This window comes from Balaenoptera acutorostrata, chromosome 16 (genome assembly GCF_949987535.1).
Source record: "Balaenoptera acutorostrata chromosome 16, mBalAcu1.1, whole genome shotgun sequence".
Taxonomy (NCBI): Eukaryota; Metazoa; Chordata; class Mammalia; order Artiodactyla; family Balaenopteridae; genus Balaenoptera; species Balaenoptera acutorostrata.
This window is the reverse complement of record NC_080079.1, coordinates 5466078-5483186: the sequence shown is the minus strand read 5'-3', so window position 1 is coordinate 5483186 and position 17109 is coordinate 5466078. Positions and strand designations below refer to the sequence as shown.

Sequence of the window (17109 nt, the reverse complement as noted above, 5' to 3'; positions counted from 1 at the left end):
TTTCTCCAAGATGGTTGGCTGGGATACAGTGTCTAGAACGGTGCCTGCTATGTAAAGGCTCTCAAAGAATGTTTGTTCAATAAAATATTGTAAATCCCATCTCTGCCATGTCTGTCCTTTCTCATGTGCTCTCTTTCTCAGTTCTTGTTTTTGTTCCTGAGTATAACTTTCTCTTTGTCCAGAGGGAAAAAGTATGGTTTAAACTGTGTGTGTGTGTGTGTTTTAAAAGTCTAGAATCTTCACTCGTATTATTGAAAATTTAAAAACTTAGTATATGACAGAAAACAGAACAAATTTCATTGCCACTTCTGATAAGGACTTTATTTCTTTTTGTTGTAGGATTCAATATGTTATTTTTAGGTCATATTTGGTTTGTGTCAGGCTCTGAAATAATCAGGCAGTTTTACTTTATACTATAAGTGAATGAATGGTGAATGTGAGACTATAATTGTTCCAAATGAACAAATATGCTTTTCATAATAAACTTTTAACATATACACACAACTGTGTAAAATAAACAACAGTGACCTACTGTATAGCACAGGGAACTATATTCAGTGTCTTGTAATAACCTATAATGGAAGAGAATCTGAAGAATACATATGTATATAACTGAATCACTGCACTGTGCACCTGAAACTAACACAACATTGTAAATTAACTATACTTCAATTTTAAAAAGTGGTTAAAAAAGTAATAAAAACTTTGAAATGCCGTTTGCATATAGTTCCTTTGGAATTATAACCCTGGACATCCAAAATTAAAATCTCAAGGATTTTGTATAGGCCGTCCTTGCATATTATCCTGTATGGAAATTGCTTATATGTTAATGGCAGAGCAGCTGTATCTGACATGGTTGATATTTCTGAGCCCATTTAGTTGTCTGCATAGTGGACCTCCGTGGTATTAATTAAAAGTCAGTGTGGATGTGCATTTGGTACCCTGTTCTATTTGGGAAATTAATTTGCTTTTATTTCTTTTTTTCAAGTGAAAACTACCTGGTTCGCTGGTCAAGTTCAGGATTGCCTAAAGATATAGACAGATTACATAATTTGCGAGCTGTTTTCACTGTAAGTGCAACCAAAGATGTTCATTTGAATTGCCCACCATTCTAATGACTATTTTTAATGACCGCCGTCTGACTTCTCACCACACTAGAGCATGGGTCCTTGGGATGCTTTTAATACTTGTTAATTTACTATAATAACATAACTGCCCAGGAATCTTCTGGGTCTCTAGCTACCCTTAGAATCCCCACAACAAAGATGTGTACTCCATTACACTGAGTATGTCTCTTAAACTTGGCTCTTAAATTCATTTAATGCTAATTGACTTCTGTGATTCAGCTCCTTTTTGTCTTGTGAATGACTTATTAAAATGCTAAAAACTGGTTGGAGAAAAGAGTCGCAATCCATCTTTCTACTGTCTGTTTCAATTGAACCTGCATTGAGTAATGGTTCTCCAAAATAACTTATGGAAATTAATATTTCTAGGATCTTGGAAGCAAAGACCTGAAAAGGGAGAAAATCAGTTTTGTGTGTCAGATTGTTCGAGTGGGTCGCATGGAACTGAGAGACAATAACACAAGGAAGCTGACCTCCGGCTTGCGGCGGCCTTTCGGGGTGGCCGGTAATCCATTTCTTTCCTTTTTCTTAAGAGTTTCAAGAGCGTCACCTTTGCTGTGAATATGAGCTGCCGTTGAATATTGGACAGTGGGCTGCTTGATTTATAAGCTTTTCTGTTGGAGAGGGAAAAAAAAAAATCTATTCGTTCTTCTCTGCATGGGTTCAGGTCCACATGCAGCTCAGGGTCTTTGCTCCACAAGCTTCAGGTGCAAATTATATATTTGGTTTGAAAGTGGATCCTGTCTCCTGGAGGAGACCCTGACCCACATGCTCATCCTGGAGGGAAACCGGTCACTGGAGGGTTGCAGGGTTTCTGGACTTGGTGATTGATTGATTTAGGAATGAATTTACACAGACTGGTCAAAGGGATGAAAATGGTAGAAGCAGAAAGCCCGGAGAGGACAGAGTTCTCTTCAAATAGGGGCCTTTTATCCTGCGGACGTGTGCTCTGTTTTTGTTTTGTTTTTGGTGACGGCACAAGTAAAGGGAGTGCTGAGTTACCTCTGTGGAGGGGAGAGGAAAGTGTCCCCAGGACATCCTAATTAGTTGACCTCTTTCAGTGTCACTCTCATTTTTCACGGTTTAGGAAGTGATTTTCTCTCACGATTTGATGGCTGCAGTGGAGTTTCATTACCCAGCCCTCTATTTCTTCCTGTCCTTTTTGTGATTCTTGGGATTTACATCAATAGGTATGTGAGAAAATTCTTCCTTTCTGATACATCACTGGATTTCTTGTATGAGCGGAGATGGAAGGACACTTTACCTGGGCTACCAGGAAACTCAGGGCTTAGTTTCGTTTCATTTTGTTTTGGCCCCTTTTAAATAGATTTTATTTTTAGAGCTGTTTTAGGTTCAGAGCAAAAGTGAGCCGTGGGGTGAGGTAGGGAGGGGGCAAGCGATCTCTTACCGTCCACGTTCATCCCAGAGGGCTGGCTTTCCTGAGCTGTTGAGCTGGTGAGTTTCTACAGATACTAGGTAAGGACCTGAGCATTCTGCTTCTGTATTTCCCAACTTCCTACTCCTATCTGCTCTGAGACGGAGGGAGGACATTTCATCGTGCGATGTGGCCATGTACGTTTTGGGCACAAAAGGTAAATCTTTAAAGGCAACGATTCTCAGCCCTAAGTGTATTTCTCATTTGCACTCATACAATCATATACACAGTCTGGGGAGCTATTAAAACATATTCTTGCCCAGGTATGCGGTGCACATCCTTGAACTTGGATCTTTGTGTCTCTTCTGACTGTTGGGAGAGGATGAACCCCTAGAAGCGGATGCCGTGCGTCTTGGCCACCTGGATGCGTGGTGCCCAGTTGCTATGAGCAGGCGGTAGGGAGGCGTCACTCAAGCCCGCCCGGCCCGTCGCCCCTCCAGCCTGCTTCTCATCCCTGCCTTCTTGGCTTTCTACCTGTGCTGTCCCTCCTCCATCACCAGCATCCTGACGCCACCTTCCGTCTACCCCCTGCATCGTGTGATGTCATGTTTCTGGGCCGTTTAGGTCCTCCTCTGTCACACGCCCTTGGTGACCACATACAGCTGGACTCTTGGCTTTCTTTTTTTTTTTTAATAGATTTTTATTGGAGTATAATTGCTTCACAATACTGTTAGTTTCTGTTGTACAACAAAGTGAATCAGCCATATGCATACATATGTCCCCATATCCCCTCCCTCTTGCGTCTCCCTCCCACCCTCCCTATCTCACCCCTCTAGGTGGTCACAGAGCACCGAGCTGATCTCCCTGTGCTATGCGGCTGCTTCCCACTAGCTATCTATTTTACGTTTGGTAGTGTATATATGTCCATGCCACTCTCACTTTGCCCCAGCTTCCCCCCCCGCCCACCCGCCCCCGTGTCCTCAAGTCCGTTCTCTACGTCTGTGTCTTTATTCCTGTCCTGCCCCTAGGTTCTTCGGAACCTTTTTTTTTTTAGATTTCATATATATGTGTTAGCATACGGTATTTGTTTTTGTCTTTCTGACTGACTTCACTCTGTACGACAGACTCTAGGTCCATCCACCTCACTGCAAATAACTCAATTTCGTTCCCTTTTATGTCTGAGTAATATTCCATTGTATATATGTACCACATCTTCTTTATCCATTCCTCTGTCGATGGATACTGTGGTTGCTTCCATGTCCTGACTATTGTAAACAGTGCTGCAGTGAACATTGGGGTACATGTCTCTTTTTTGAATTATGGTTTTCTCAGGGTATCTGCCCAGTAGTGGACTCTGGGCTTTCTTAAGATGGACCCTCGTACCTGAACACAGAAATGCTTGGGCTGTTAGTTTGGGGGTGACACCCCCAAGTCCTTCATTTCTTCCTTGGGCAACGGGGACCTTTGATGCCCAAAGTCCCAATCACAGCAAGAACTTTCTTCGCCAGGGCCTGTGTGCTGAAGACCAGTGAGGGAAAGACATGGTGATGGGTGATTTCAACGCCTTTCCCTCTGAGACTGGGCTGGGGGCCCAAAGGGACTGTCACTCCCAGGAAGTAGCAGAGCTAAGGCTGCTTTCAACTTACTGGTGCTCAGACCTAGGTTGTGTTTCTTGCTCACATGCTGCCTTCCTGTCAGTCGTTGCTGGGCTCCTGGATGTGTCCAGGGCTAGAGACGGGGCTTTGACAAGGGAGCTGGATTATCAGAGAGACTCATAAGTCAGCTGGTGGGATGAGTCCCAGAGGAGAGAGGTCTGCGGACACAGGAAGGCTGCTCACTGCGGCCTGGGCTGTAGGAGGTGGTCTCCTGGGTTCAGACTCACTTGTTCTGACCCATATGGAGCCAGTTGTCTGAGCTGCCGCTGCAAATACCGAAGGCTGATTGGACTTGGGCTGAAAAATGAGCTCTATTTGTTGGTTCAGCACTGGTGGTAAAGATGTGGTCTTGGCCATATGAGCATCTTAACAGTAGGTGGGATGTTTCTGTTCTGGTCCTGCAAACCCCTTCCCCCTTTTTTGGGTGGAGGGAGGTGGTAGAAATGGAAATTGTCCCCATTTTTAATATATGATTGTATGTTGTTAAAGAGGGGATTGTGCAGAAGGAAATAAATGAGGCGTGTTGCTCACTTACCTGCAGTCAGTTGTGGTAGCTGAGCAGAGACAGAGCACATGTCCAGTGCCCCTAGGGCTGTTCTCGGGGTTTCTCACTGTGTTGGTCTGAGCTGGGCATCGGTGATGTTCCAGCTACCAGATTTTGGGCAAATTCATTCAGGTCTTTGAGCCTAGTTTCCTCAGCCATACAGTAGGTGAGTGTGGGGATTAAGCTGTCCAGTGTTTCTTGAAATGGTGTCCACAGATGCCAGCACGGGGTGGGTAAACCGTAGCCACTTTATGTACCGTTTCCTTATTGGGGCCGTGCAGTGGCCGATGTGAGGCTCCAGAACAGTGCTGTCCAGTGTGGTCGCCCTGCCACATGGGGCTATTCTGGCATAAAAATGAAATCAGAGTAAAAATTCAGTGCCTCCATTCCACTGGCCACATTTTAGATGCCCCTTGGGATAGAACATTTCATCACCACACAAGGTTCTACTGGAAAATGCAACTCAGTCAGTGCCAGTTGGATAATAGACCAAGGAATTTATTAAGTAGAACTCTGCTGTTTAAGCCCCAACCCCATTTGGGCTGGTGTCTTCAGATAACTTAATTGGTCTTTCAAACATGGAAATACTTTAAACTTGAATGTAAAAAAATTCCACCAGTTTATGCTTGTTGTTGGTCAGAGGACATTCTGATGTTCTTTTGTTCGTTTGTTTTCTATGATGATAGCATTTAAACAAAACCACCTGTGTTCTTTTCTTGTCCCCAGTGATGGATGTAACAGATATAATAAATGGAAAAGTAGATGATGAAGACAAACAGCATTTCATTCCCTTTCAGCCGTAAGTATGGGGCAAAGTACTTAACCAGATAGAATATGGAAAATGTATGTTTGTAATAATTATCTTTATAATTCAGTGTATAAATTCAGCACAAACAGGAATTGATTATTTAATAATAATGAAACATCTGTTGAGTCGCTGCTCTAGTGAAGGGCAATTTTGTAGTCTCAAGAAACCTGGGTTAAAGTTTACGGTCTTGCGAGTAGAAGATTTTACGTGTGATCCCTGATTGCCTTATCATGTAGGACACTCAGAATTACAATTCCAATCTGAGCATGCATGTTTCTTTACATAATTGATTTATTCTAGTGGCTATTCACATTTTCAAAATACAGTAGTTTCAAATTCCTCATGGGAAGTTGCTGTCTTCAAAATACAAAAACCACACACAATAGGAATGAATTCTTTTGTAAAGCGAGAAATAATACTTGTGATTTTTCTGTCTCCGGGGCTGCCTCAAGTGGACGTTGTCTGTGCTTGCCATTTTTAGGGTTTGTCTAGTTCTGACCTGAAGTCTATAGAGAGGCGTGCTTGGAAAGCACTTGGAGGAGATTCATTAAATTGATTCTCCGATTTGAAGGTAGTTCCCGTGGAAAAGGCTGAAAGAATTGGTGTTATTTCCCTGGAGATTAAAGCCAGAGGGCACCTGGATAATGGTCTGTAGTCCCTTCAAGGGCACTTCTCCACCTTAGACAGAGAGAAAGGAGGAGGAATTAGAGGGGTTTAGGTTAGCTGCAAGAGGGGGCTTCCTCCTGGCGGTGTGAAATCTTAGAAGAAAGAGTAAATGATAAATCGAGTTAGAATGACCTGTCATAGTGCCCTGCATTCTGTCTTTTCTCCTCATTTCTGTTTCTACTTAAGTGATTCCAGGCTTGAAAGAAATTTTATTTTAGCCAGTTTTGGTTGTTTTCAGGTGTTGGCTGAGGGGGTTTGGAGGTTGGCGGGTGGTGGGAGGAGTCCTGTCCTGGGGGGATGGGGGAGCAGGAGGTGGGAGGTGGTCTCCCTTTGCACCCCTGTCTTTGCACGACGGACCGCGCCTTCAGCCCCGGGCTTGAGAACCACTTGTTCAAGGTGGAACAGAGTGGTTTCCTTTGCAGGCAGGTGATCTGGTCAGACAGCATCTTGAAGCATGGCTCAGTAGGCATTTAGAATAACAGAAAACCTTGCATTAACGTGCTTGAAATTGGGGTTCACTTTTACGTATCTCACTACACACCTGGAGGCGAAGGTTTTTTGTGGCTTCATTGCTTTAGATTTATTCTTCTGTCCAACACTGTAACCACTAGCCACGTGTGGCCATTTCAATTCATGAAAATTAACTAAAATTAAATATTTAGTGCGTCCGTCACACTAGTTCCATTTAAAGTCTTCAGTACCACAGGTGGCTAGTGGCTACCAGATTGGTCAGTGCAGGTAGAGAACATTCCCGTCATCATAGAATGTTCTGTTGGAACGTGATAATTTGGAATCATACCTGGTGAAGAAAGTTACAAAGGGAACTCCATTCTGCAGAATCTGGAAGTTTCTTTAGTAAACAAGGAGAACATAATCTTGGAACATGGGCAGATATTGAGGTAATAACTAAAATACACCATTATAAAACGGTAGTATTAAGTTGCCCATGAGAAAAACAATGCAGCCCAATGATGTTTTGAATGCCGTTTTATTCATTAGACCTCAGAGTTTCTTGATGCCCAAATGCACCACTGCATTGAAATTACCTGTTGCCTACTAGTGTCTTCTGGGCAAAGTCAAGGGAAAAAAAAACTTGGGTTATGGTTTGAAAAGTGAGGGGGGTTAGTTTTAGACTCACTAATCTCATTTTCACCGGGACGTGCTATGACCTACTTGAGGTGGCATCTTGCTGCCATCTTTTTCTCTCTTGTAGTGAAATGACCACTTTAAAAAATATTATTACATGCTCAATTCTTACTGTAATTTGTGACTTCTTGCTCCATTAAAGGAAGACTGATATACAGATTCATATGTTCAGTGTTAGAAACAAAAGAGAAGCATGATTTTAATAGCAAAATAAGCAATGAAAGTAGTTCCTTGGGAAATGCCATGCTAATGAAACCCATTTTTTGCTCCATTAAAACTGATTTATTATACCACAGGATAAATTTTAGGGAAGGAAGCATAGGGTACGCTTCTCTCTCTCTCTGTCTTTTTTAACTTGGTGAAGTAAATGAAAACAGCCCTCAGCTTTCTTGAGTAATGTGGGCTCAAGTGATAAATAGCACTTGTCCTAGTTTCTAGAAATAATTTTAAACATTATATACATGACATATATTTTCTTGCTTATTGCATATTGTGCTTTGCTGTGCTACATGGTATTTCCCTTTGCCCATGTCGCCTGTTTGTTTTTATTTTCTCAGTCCTAGTGCAGCTTCTATTAAAAGCTCCTGATCCATGAGTCCCCAAAACATTGATGATTTACATTCATAATTGTGTCACAGTTTTACTCTTCAGGCATCGTAGTTGTGTTCTCTGAAGATTATGCCATTCTGTTCACATTTAGTTATTTTAGGCTACGTTGAGGACATGGTCTGATGGAGCAGAGTAGCTGCTACCCAAGCTTCCCAAGCAGTTAGGTCCGAGGGATCTTTTGGTTTTTTTGTCTTGATTTTGCTTTTCCCTTCAAAGCACCCACCCCTTGACCTATGCTATATGGTCAGGAATTAATGAAAAAGAAGAAATGGTCATAAACATTCCTTGGGATTAAATGCTGTTCGACCATGTTATTTTCAGATAAGTTCCCTTTTTGTAAATTGTCTGATAGACATGGAGTGGGGCTCTGGTTCACCTTTATTTCCTGGGGATAGGGTCGACCTCGTTTGCTTTACTTCTCTCGTGTGGTTCAGCATTTTCCTGATCAATGCTCTTCCCTGTGTCTCTTGTCACCTATCCTGTCCTTTGTCGTGCATTGACTTGTGATGACTCTCTCTCGCACTCGGTGATGATGATCTCTTGTGTTCCCTTGTTACCGTGACCTCTGGGTCCCTGTGCCCCTTTGTCTCCTGTGGTCTTGGTCGTCCCGTGCCCTCCAGGCTCGCGTTGGACGACGCCATTCGACACAAGCCGCTGAACATGTCATCCCGTTTTTCACCCAGGGTGGCGGGGGAGAATGACTTCCTTCAGACTGTTATAAACAAAGTCATTGCTGCCAAAGAAGTCAACCACAAGGGCCAGGGTATGTATTCTATGGTTTTGTTTCTATAAGAGTCCATTTACATGAACTTGGGAACATGCTGTGGTTTGAATTTTAGTTTGGTGATGATGATGGTGATGATGGTGATGATGATGGTGATGATGGTGATGATGATGGTGATGATAATGGTGATGATGATGTTGGTGATAATGACATGATGATGATGATCATGGTGATGATAATATTGATGACGGTGATATTGATATGATAATGACAATGATGGTGATGATGATACTGATGATGATGACGATGATGATGATGATAACAATGATACTGATGGTTCTGCTGATGCTGATAATGATGATGGTGGCAGTGTTGGGTAATGGTGTACTCATTGTCCCTGATGTACAGCCTATGAGGGTTTTCTTGCCGATCATCTTTGTAAGCATTGCTGAGAGCCAAGCTCCTGGATGAGAGGAGAAAACTGACTAGGATACAATGAAATGTTTGGAAAGAGCCCAGAGTTGATAGAACTGGAAGCAGCTCCTCTGTTTGCTTTCCTCAGACTTCTCCAGCCACCTCCTCTGTTCAGAACACTTGAATGACTTCACAAGAGAATGAAATAACTGTCCACTGCCTGTGATTCCACCTTGCTGTTTAGAGACACAGAGAGACATTCAGCATCACCCACCTCCCCACGTGCTCTTCTTCTCGCTGGTTTTTCCTCACTCGTGCTGTGAACTAATCACTGCCACCTTGTTTTCTGGGGCTCCCGCACCCCGTCCCCCTGAGAAAGTAGCTGCATTTTGCAGACTGGTTCCCCTTCAGTTTTGTAATCGAGGGGATTTCTCCTCCCCTGCTCCCCAGCCTGCAGTCATCGTTTTCAATCCCACGCTGACAAGTTTCCCAGCGGCTGACCCTCTGTTGGCAGAGGCAATGAATCAATCACCACGGGCTGGTGACAGCTGGCGCTCGGCTGGCCAGGAGGGCTGCCGGAAAACAAGTGTTTACTGAGGTCCCGCTTCCAGCTGGAAGGGAAGTTGGGGGAGTCACCTTCTGAGTTGCTCTGACCTGAGGCCGCTTTTAGCACCAGTGGGAATATCCATTCCTCAGTCCTTGATTAGATGCAGACTTAACCATAAACTCAGTAGAGCTGAGATGAATAGACCTGTTTCATTGTCTAGTTACCTTATGTCACCAGACTTTTAAGAAACAATTATCTTGGGCTTCCCTGGTGGCGCAGTGGTTGAGAATCTGCCTGCCAATGCAGGGGACACGGGTTCGAGCCCTGGTCTGGGAAGATCCCACATGCCGCGGAGCGACTAGGCCCGTGAGCCACAATTACTGAGCCTGCGCATCTGGAGTCTGTGCTCCGCAACAAGAGAGGCCGCGATAATAAGAGGCCCGCGCACCGCAATGAAGAGTGGCCCCCACTTGCCGCAACTAGAGAAAGCCCTCGCACAGAAACGAAGATCCAACACACAGCCATAAATAAATAAATAAATAAATAAAATTAAATAAAAAAAAAAAAAAAAAAAAAAGAAACAATTATCTTGATTCATTTCCCATTGTTCTAAGGGAGAGCGTGAATCAAACCTAAAGAATGTCCTGGAGGAATTAACAGCCCCTATCCCTCTGCAGGGACTTTTGGCTTTCTTTTGGTATGAAGCACCCCCCTTCCCTGGAAAACAACAAAACAAAAACCCCAACCCAAAACGTTAATGAATCGTGGCCTCTCTAGACAGAGCAATCTTCAGCTGACCCAGGACCCCTCTTCTCATAAATTACCAGCCCTCCCAATTTGCACTTTAATTGAAAACCACAGGGAGATCCAATTGAAGCTGTTTGATTACAGGGCTCTGAGGCAGTGGCCCCAGGCCCCCGGCTCCTCTTGCAAAGTCATCAGAGTTTTGATACACTTTTATTGCAGAGTCACACAGGACAAGTGGAGACTGGTGGCCGGCCAGCAGGAACTTGCTCACAAAGAGGACCCATGGCCCGCCTCTGTCAGTCTCACTGGTACTGTGGCCAAAATCTGTGTCACAGAGATGGACTGTTGCCAGGGGACCCCGATTCCTTGAACTCTGGGGGGAGGAGGGGTGCTTTCAGGTCACAGTGAGAGCTCAGCGACAAGAACATTGATTGTTTTCAGAGGGACGGTTGGTGCCTTCCTGAACCAAAATGCCCTTGGGCCACATCACTGGCTCGGGTTGACCTTGAACCGGAAGTGATGGAGTGACCTTTCGTCAGGGCTCACTCTCAGGCCTATTTCAGTGCATTCCAGGGAGAGCTGAGAGGCCCGGGGCCCAGTGAATGCAGCACGGAGCGAGCTGCTAGGTTTGCGGGGTTTTGCCCAGGGGAGCCCCATGTTTCCATCCATGGTGACCCATCAAGTCACACAGTCAAGTGCATAGAGCTGTGGAAGGGACTTGGAGGGACATGGCCTGTCCCTTCTGAACTGGTCTCCAGGCTTTGGCCTAGTTTAGGTTAACATCTACATGTTTACTTGTTGCAATGGACATCTTTTATATTTAGCCCAAATTATTCTGAACCCTGAACCCAGAGGCGCTGGGTATTTTATGTGGACGGTGAGTCCTTATACACCCCCAGACATCTGCTCCTGTTGTTTGAAATATAGGATATGCTAATCCCTTTTGTGTTTAGTTACTCTGGTTTAGCAAAAGTCAACCTAAAATGCACTTTTCCTTTGAAAATTGGCCTCATTTCCTCCTCTGAGGAAGGTGTTTTTTAAACCCAACGTAACTGGGCAAGTTTAATCTCTGTGTTTAAATTGTGTTATAACAAGTTGTGTCACCAAGTTACTGGTTCATCAGCTAGTTGAGCAAGCTGGTACTTGTGAGAAAGAAAAGGTGTTGGAAAGACATCTTTACTTTTACCCTCTCCTGCAAGTCCTTGAAAAGTGTCTTCGAGTTAGATTTATTCTGGAGATATTCCTTCCTTTGGGAGGTTTCGGGACTCAGACTCCTAAGATTTAGCTGCGTCCTGGTGTCCCCAGCAGGGACCAGGTTCATGTCAAGTGTCATGTGCAGTGATAATTCCCCTTGCACTTCTGTGAGCGTCCCTTTTCCCTGGTCTGCTCTCCTGGAGGACAGAGCCAGGGGTTAGGTGCCCGGCACTCCAAGGGTCCATCTGTTCACTCATCCTACAGGTCTGGAGCTGTGCCAGCTTGTGGTGCTTTTTTTTTTTTTTAAATGTAAATTTATTTATTTATTTATTTATTTATTTATTTATTTATTTATTTTTGGCTGCGTTGTTGCTGCATGCAGGCTTTCTCTAGTTGTGGCGAGCGGGGGCTACTCTTCGTTGCAGGCTTCTCATTGCTGTGGCTTCTCCTGTTGCGGAGCATGAGCTCTGGGTGCACGGGCTTCAGTAGCTTTGACTCTCAGGCTTTGGAGTGCAGGCTCGGTAGTTGTGGCGCACGGGCTTAGTTGCTCCGCGGCATGTGGGATCTTCCCGGACCAGGGATCGAACCCATGTCCCCTGCGTTGGCAGGCGGATTCTTAACCAGTGCACCACCAGGGAAGTCCCGCTTGTGGTGCTTTTGTGTGAATTAGAAAGAGATGGTCTGTCCTCGGGGTGAGTGGGGAGATGCATCGCTGCCGGGATGCACAGCTTGGTGAGCAGAGTGCAGGCTGGATTTAGCTCCCACTTGCCTTTCTTTGCTAGTTGCCTTGTGCAGTGCACATCCTGAGCAACGATACACGCGTCCCTGCTGGGGTGCTACCCCCTGACGACTCTCTAGAGACCTCTTTTTATTGGTTATGCTTCTCTCCTACTTCTTCAACTTTCCCTCTCATGATTAGGAATTTTATATCTTAAAAAGAAAGAAAGGGGAAAAATATAGAAGGAAAGAAAAGAAAAGGAAGCAAACAAAAAATTCTCCCTCTGTCTCTGTGCATTGACTAGCTCTTGACTGCACTGTTGATTTCTCAGTGGACTCTTTCGCCTGCTGTCCGCGCTTCGTCTCCTGTAACTTCCCTGTCCTTCTCCCGGCAGCGTTGGCCCCTCTCCTCCCCCAGGAGGGCTCCTGCTGAGGCCCGCCCTGCTTGCCCAGTGCTGCAGACACTCGCCTTTCCTCGGGCTGCATTTTGTGCCGTCGGCCACACTGATGCCACCCTCTCCTGGTTTTCCTTTTTCTCTGCCCTCTGCTTTCCCCTGTCTCTCGCCGACTTCTCTTTCCCTGTGCGGACTCTCAACGCCAGCAGCTCTCCTGGGCACAGGACGGGCGTCTTCTTGCTCTCCTCCCTCTGTGCTCTGACCCCTCAGGACGTCTCCACTGGGATGCAGGGTGTGCCAGCACCTGCTGTTGGTCATGCCCAGGACTGTCGCCATCTCTGAGAGCCGTTCCCCCTCCACCCTCCTCCCTCCACTTCTGACGTGACCCCCATGCTGCTCGCAGCACCCCTGCCCCCGGTGCTGAAGCCCTCCCAGTGTCCGCCCGGGCTCCGGCAGTGGTCTCTTCACTGGGGTCCTTGCCTCGCTCTGAATTCCCGGCTGCCCAGTCCCATGCGGCCACCTGAGTCCTGTCAGGTCAGACTGTGGTCGGACTCCTCCTCCGGGCCCTTTGGTGGGGACCATAGCTCCTGCCACGGCCGACAGGCCCAGGGGTCAGGTCAGTGCTGCTTTCCCAGCCGCATCCCACGCCTCTTCCCCCTGCATCTCGGGGCTGCAGCCTGGAACCTCCTTATTTAGCGTCTCCTCCCCCGTCAGATCTCAGCACAACGTTCCTTCCTCAGGGGAGCCTCTGTGATGCCCAGGAGCTCAGTCTCCACGTGTGCTTTAGAAAGCTCTTTGTAGGCACATATTTCACAGAGAGACACCCTTGGTGTTTGGCTCATGGAATAGAAGTGAGCCCCTGGCAGTGGTGTAGTGAGTCTTTGCCCTGTGTCTGCAGTGCCCTGTGTGTGTCTGGCACTCAGTGGGTGCACATTAGGTACTTTTGAATAAATCAGAGGGACAGTCTAGTTGGCAAGAGGAGAGGGCTTTCACCAGCTGGTAAAGAATAAAATGGCATCAATGACCGTGGACTTTCTCAACGACAAGTTGTGTAAATCTTTGCAGAGGACAGGCCAGCTGCTGGGAGACGAGGGGGCTGGAGGGGGGAGGGGGAGGGAGTGAGGTGTGAGGTTTAGTTCAGCAGAGCCGCTGGCAGCAGAAACAGCCTCAGATGTGTTCCTTGTGTGTCCCCATCAGCTGTCTTCCAGGTCCAGTTAGAATGAAAGTTGTTTGTGAACGAGGTCTGTGGTTTTCCCATTTTCTTCTACTGAGTGCAGGGTGCTGAGCTAAACAGTGGTGAGTGGTCCCCGGAAGCATGCATCTAGAGGAGGGACAGCTGGACAGACAGACACATACACACGTGGGCACACACACACAATAGTCATGTGAGTGAGGACAGGTACTGTTACGTTCTGATGGGCAGGTGGGGTCCCGCAGAGCTGAGTGAGAGGAGAGCAAGCAGGCCAGGCCCCCGAAGTCTCAAGGATGGAGACCCCGACCTGCCAACTGATAGTGACACCCCTCCCTCCCTAGGAAAGCATGTCCTTGAAAACACTGTCAGAGCCAAGCGACTGCTTTGTGTCCTGCCTTTGACTTTGTTAAGTGTCGGCTTTCTTCCCTCTTATTGTTTGATTGCTGCTCCTGGAGTATTTTCTACAAAATGCGTCAGCTTTTGTGGAGGGAGGGAGAGAGGGCAGGGCACACACGCCTCCCAGGTACACCGTGCTCTCTCTCTCGGGCATCCTCGCATCTCTTTTAGAGGGTTTGAAAGCCTTCATTTTCCCCCTTGGAGAAAGGAGCTGAGTGGTGGCCAGAGCATTAGTTGCTCCTTCGCTGTGACATTGTGAAACAGAGGGACGGGGCTGCCCTGACTGCCGCTGTCCCAGTCGTGTGGGTGGCCCGCCGGTGGTCCCCAGCCCTGTGCTCTGCGGCTTCCCTTCCCGGGAGCACTTCCCGGGTGCCGCTGAGCAACTGGACACTTTCGTGGGTTTGTGAAGCTGCGAATTTACCTCCTGAATCCTCTCCCGCTGTCATCCTTCTTGGGAGAATGGAAAATGATAGCCTTCTCAATCCCCTTCCAGAAAAATGCCACCTTCTGATTCATCTTCAATGTATATCAGCTCAAAAGAGTCATCAGTCCCAGGCAGAGGCAGCACGTAACTGCTCTTACGCCCTTAGGCTCCTCCAGTGTGCGATTTGCATCCCAGCTCATCAGATGCAGGCATCTGTGCCAGGCACCTTTTCCCTGGTCCCGCTCCTGTCTTTCTCATCCACCCACACTTCCTCTTAAGGCATTGCGTTGTGAATTAAAAGCTGCTCATTCATTGAAATTGATTTCATGAAAACTTCTAAAAATGTACAAGATATAAAGATGTACAAGATAAACTGTGACTCATGCATCCATTGCTTTTCTAGGTTTGTGGGTAACATTGAAATTACTTCCTGGAGATATCCATCAGATTAGAAAAGAATTTCCTCATTTGGTGGACAGGACCACAGCGGTGGCTCGGAAAACGGGGTTTCCGGAGATAATCATGCCTGGTAAGAATGGATGAATCCTTTAGCCCCTCTGAGCGTGGGGTGGATGCGGCTGGCATTGGGAGGGTTTATGTAGCTGGCCACAAAGAACAACATTTAGGTAGGAGCTCAGGGAAGCAGAGGGTCGAGGGTGTAAAGCCCAGTGTGGCGATGGGTCGTTCCTGCAGGCAGGAGCTGCGGCCAGCGTGACAGCCGAGCACCCGGGGTCAGGCCTAGGGGACGAGGTTTCTCTTGGTTATAATAACCCTGCAGGGCTGGTGTGGAGTGACTCCTGGTGATACAGGAACAGGGGTAAGCAGACGAAGCAGCATCGGCCAGAGACCCAGCCCTGAGACCTTGAGATGGTTTCTGTCGCCAGCTGGGCGAAACACCGTCATGATCGTAATCAAACGCACTGCCGTTCCGTGTTCTGCTGTTGTCCTTAATCAGGATGCCTGCGATTTGCCTTCTGCCCCACAGTGTCTGGAACGGAAGAATGGGCGTGTGACATCCCACTCACCCTGGCTGAAGGACTGAGTGCGTTTGGTCGGGTGATACTTAATAATGTGATAGAGGGTGATCAGGCAGGGGGCCGTTTGGAGAGCCGTGCAGAATTGACTTTTAGGTGCTGAGGAATGGATTGATTATGATGGTTGGGTAGGACTAAGGCGACTCCTTTACGATAATAATGTACGTTCACGATGATGGTCCTGGGCCCGTCTTATGATCCTATAATAGCATTTGAATTATCCAGAATGTGTTCAAAACGAAGGGAGCACAATTTGGGTAAATATACCCTCTTTGGTAGGTTATGGGTTAAATGTCTCTTCGCCACAGTGGTCCACAGCCTTGAACCCCATCCATTGGCCCCAGAAGTGAGAGTGCAGGCATCCCACCCTCTGGTATGAATTTCATTTCTGCCCCTCCCTGGCCCTGGGCAAGTTACCCGATCTCTCTTAGCTGTGGTTTCCTCCTCTGAAGAACGAGAATAGTAATAATTCCTACCTATAGATCTGGTTGGAGTTAGGATGCTTTAGGGTGTAAGTAACAGAAAACACAAGGCCAGCTCAAATGGCCGCACCCTGAGGATATTTGTCGGTCATGTGAATGAGGAAAAGAGACAGAGCCTGCTGCCAGGTCAGCCTGGACCACTGGCTCCGGTTGTCTGCAGCCCCCTCTGCTGAGCTGTCTCCTTTGCGTATTGACTTTATCCTCTGGGGACAGGTCCTGCTGGCGCCCATCTTCTTCCCAAATCTCAGTGTCCTGAAGAAGACGACATGCTTTCCACCCGGTGTTTCCAAACAAGCAGGCCGAGCGTCATCTGGCCTGGACTGCTCAGGTCCCCTGGGGACCCTGGATGGCAATGGTGGTGACACATGCACGTCGGCCACAGGGACCTCTGGAAGGGGTCAGCTCCCCCCAGCTGCAAGGGTTGTGTGAGGGAGACAGGGACGCACTACACATGTCTGGATAGACATCTGATCAAAAGAAGGAAGGAGGAGCAGAAAGTGACAGCCCAACACAAAGGCTGCTGTAGGGCGAATGCACAGGTTCCCTGGATGAAGCCTGTGAATGTTTACACCTGGTACCCGCTCAGTGTGTATTAGTTGTCACACTAGTATCGCCCCAACCCAACCATGGGTTTTACACTTATTAAACTGATAATGAGAGCCCATGTTAAGGTTAATCTCTGATATTTACGTATGCCTTCAGTTTCCAAATGACATTCATATTAATCATCTGGTTTGATTCTCACGAGATCTTGGGAAGCATGAATCTTTATCCTTGATGTCCGTGGGATACTTTTTGGTTTGCAAATACTGCTCCCGTTAATAATCTAGCTTGATTCCATATAAGGATCTTGGAAGTCTACAAATTGGTGTTGAACTAATTCCCATCAAGATTAAGCCACAGCCTGAAGTCACAC

At 46.8% G+C, this 17109-nt stretch overlaps 1 protein-coding gene across 2 annotated transcripts in view; it reads left to right on the top strand.

Moving 5' to 3' along the window:
* Positions 1-17109, top strand: part of DOCK1 (dedicator of cytokinesis 1) — a 532415-nt gene that overhangs the window by 79038 nt on the left and 436268 nt on the right. The window contains exons 9-13 of one of the 2 annotated variants that reach the window (XM_057531553.1): positions 989-1070; positions 1494-1629; positions 5425-5497; positions 8548-8690; positions 15081-15206. In XM_057531553.1, coding sequence (XP_057387536.1) covers positions 989-1070; positions 1494-1629; positions 5425-5497; positions 8548-8690; positions 15081-15206 — 560 coding nt within the window. The remainder of the gene's footprint in view (positions 1-988; positions 1071-1493; positions 1630-5424; positions 5498-8547; positions 8691-15080; positions 15207-17109) is intronic. The other variant, XM_057531554.1, reaches the window with a different exon arrangement.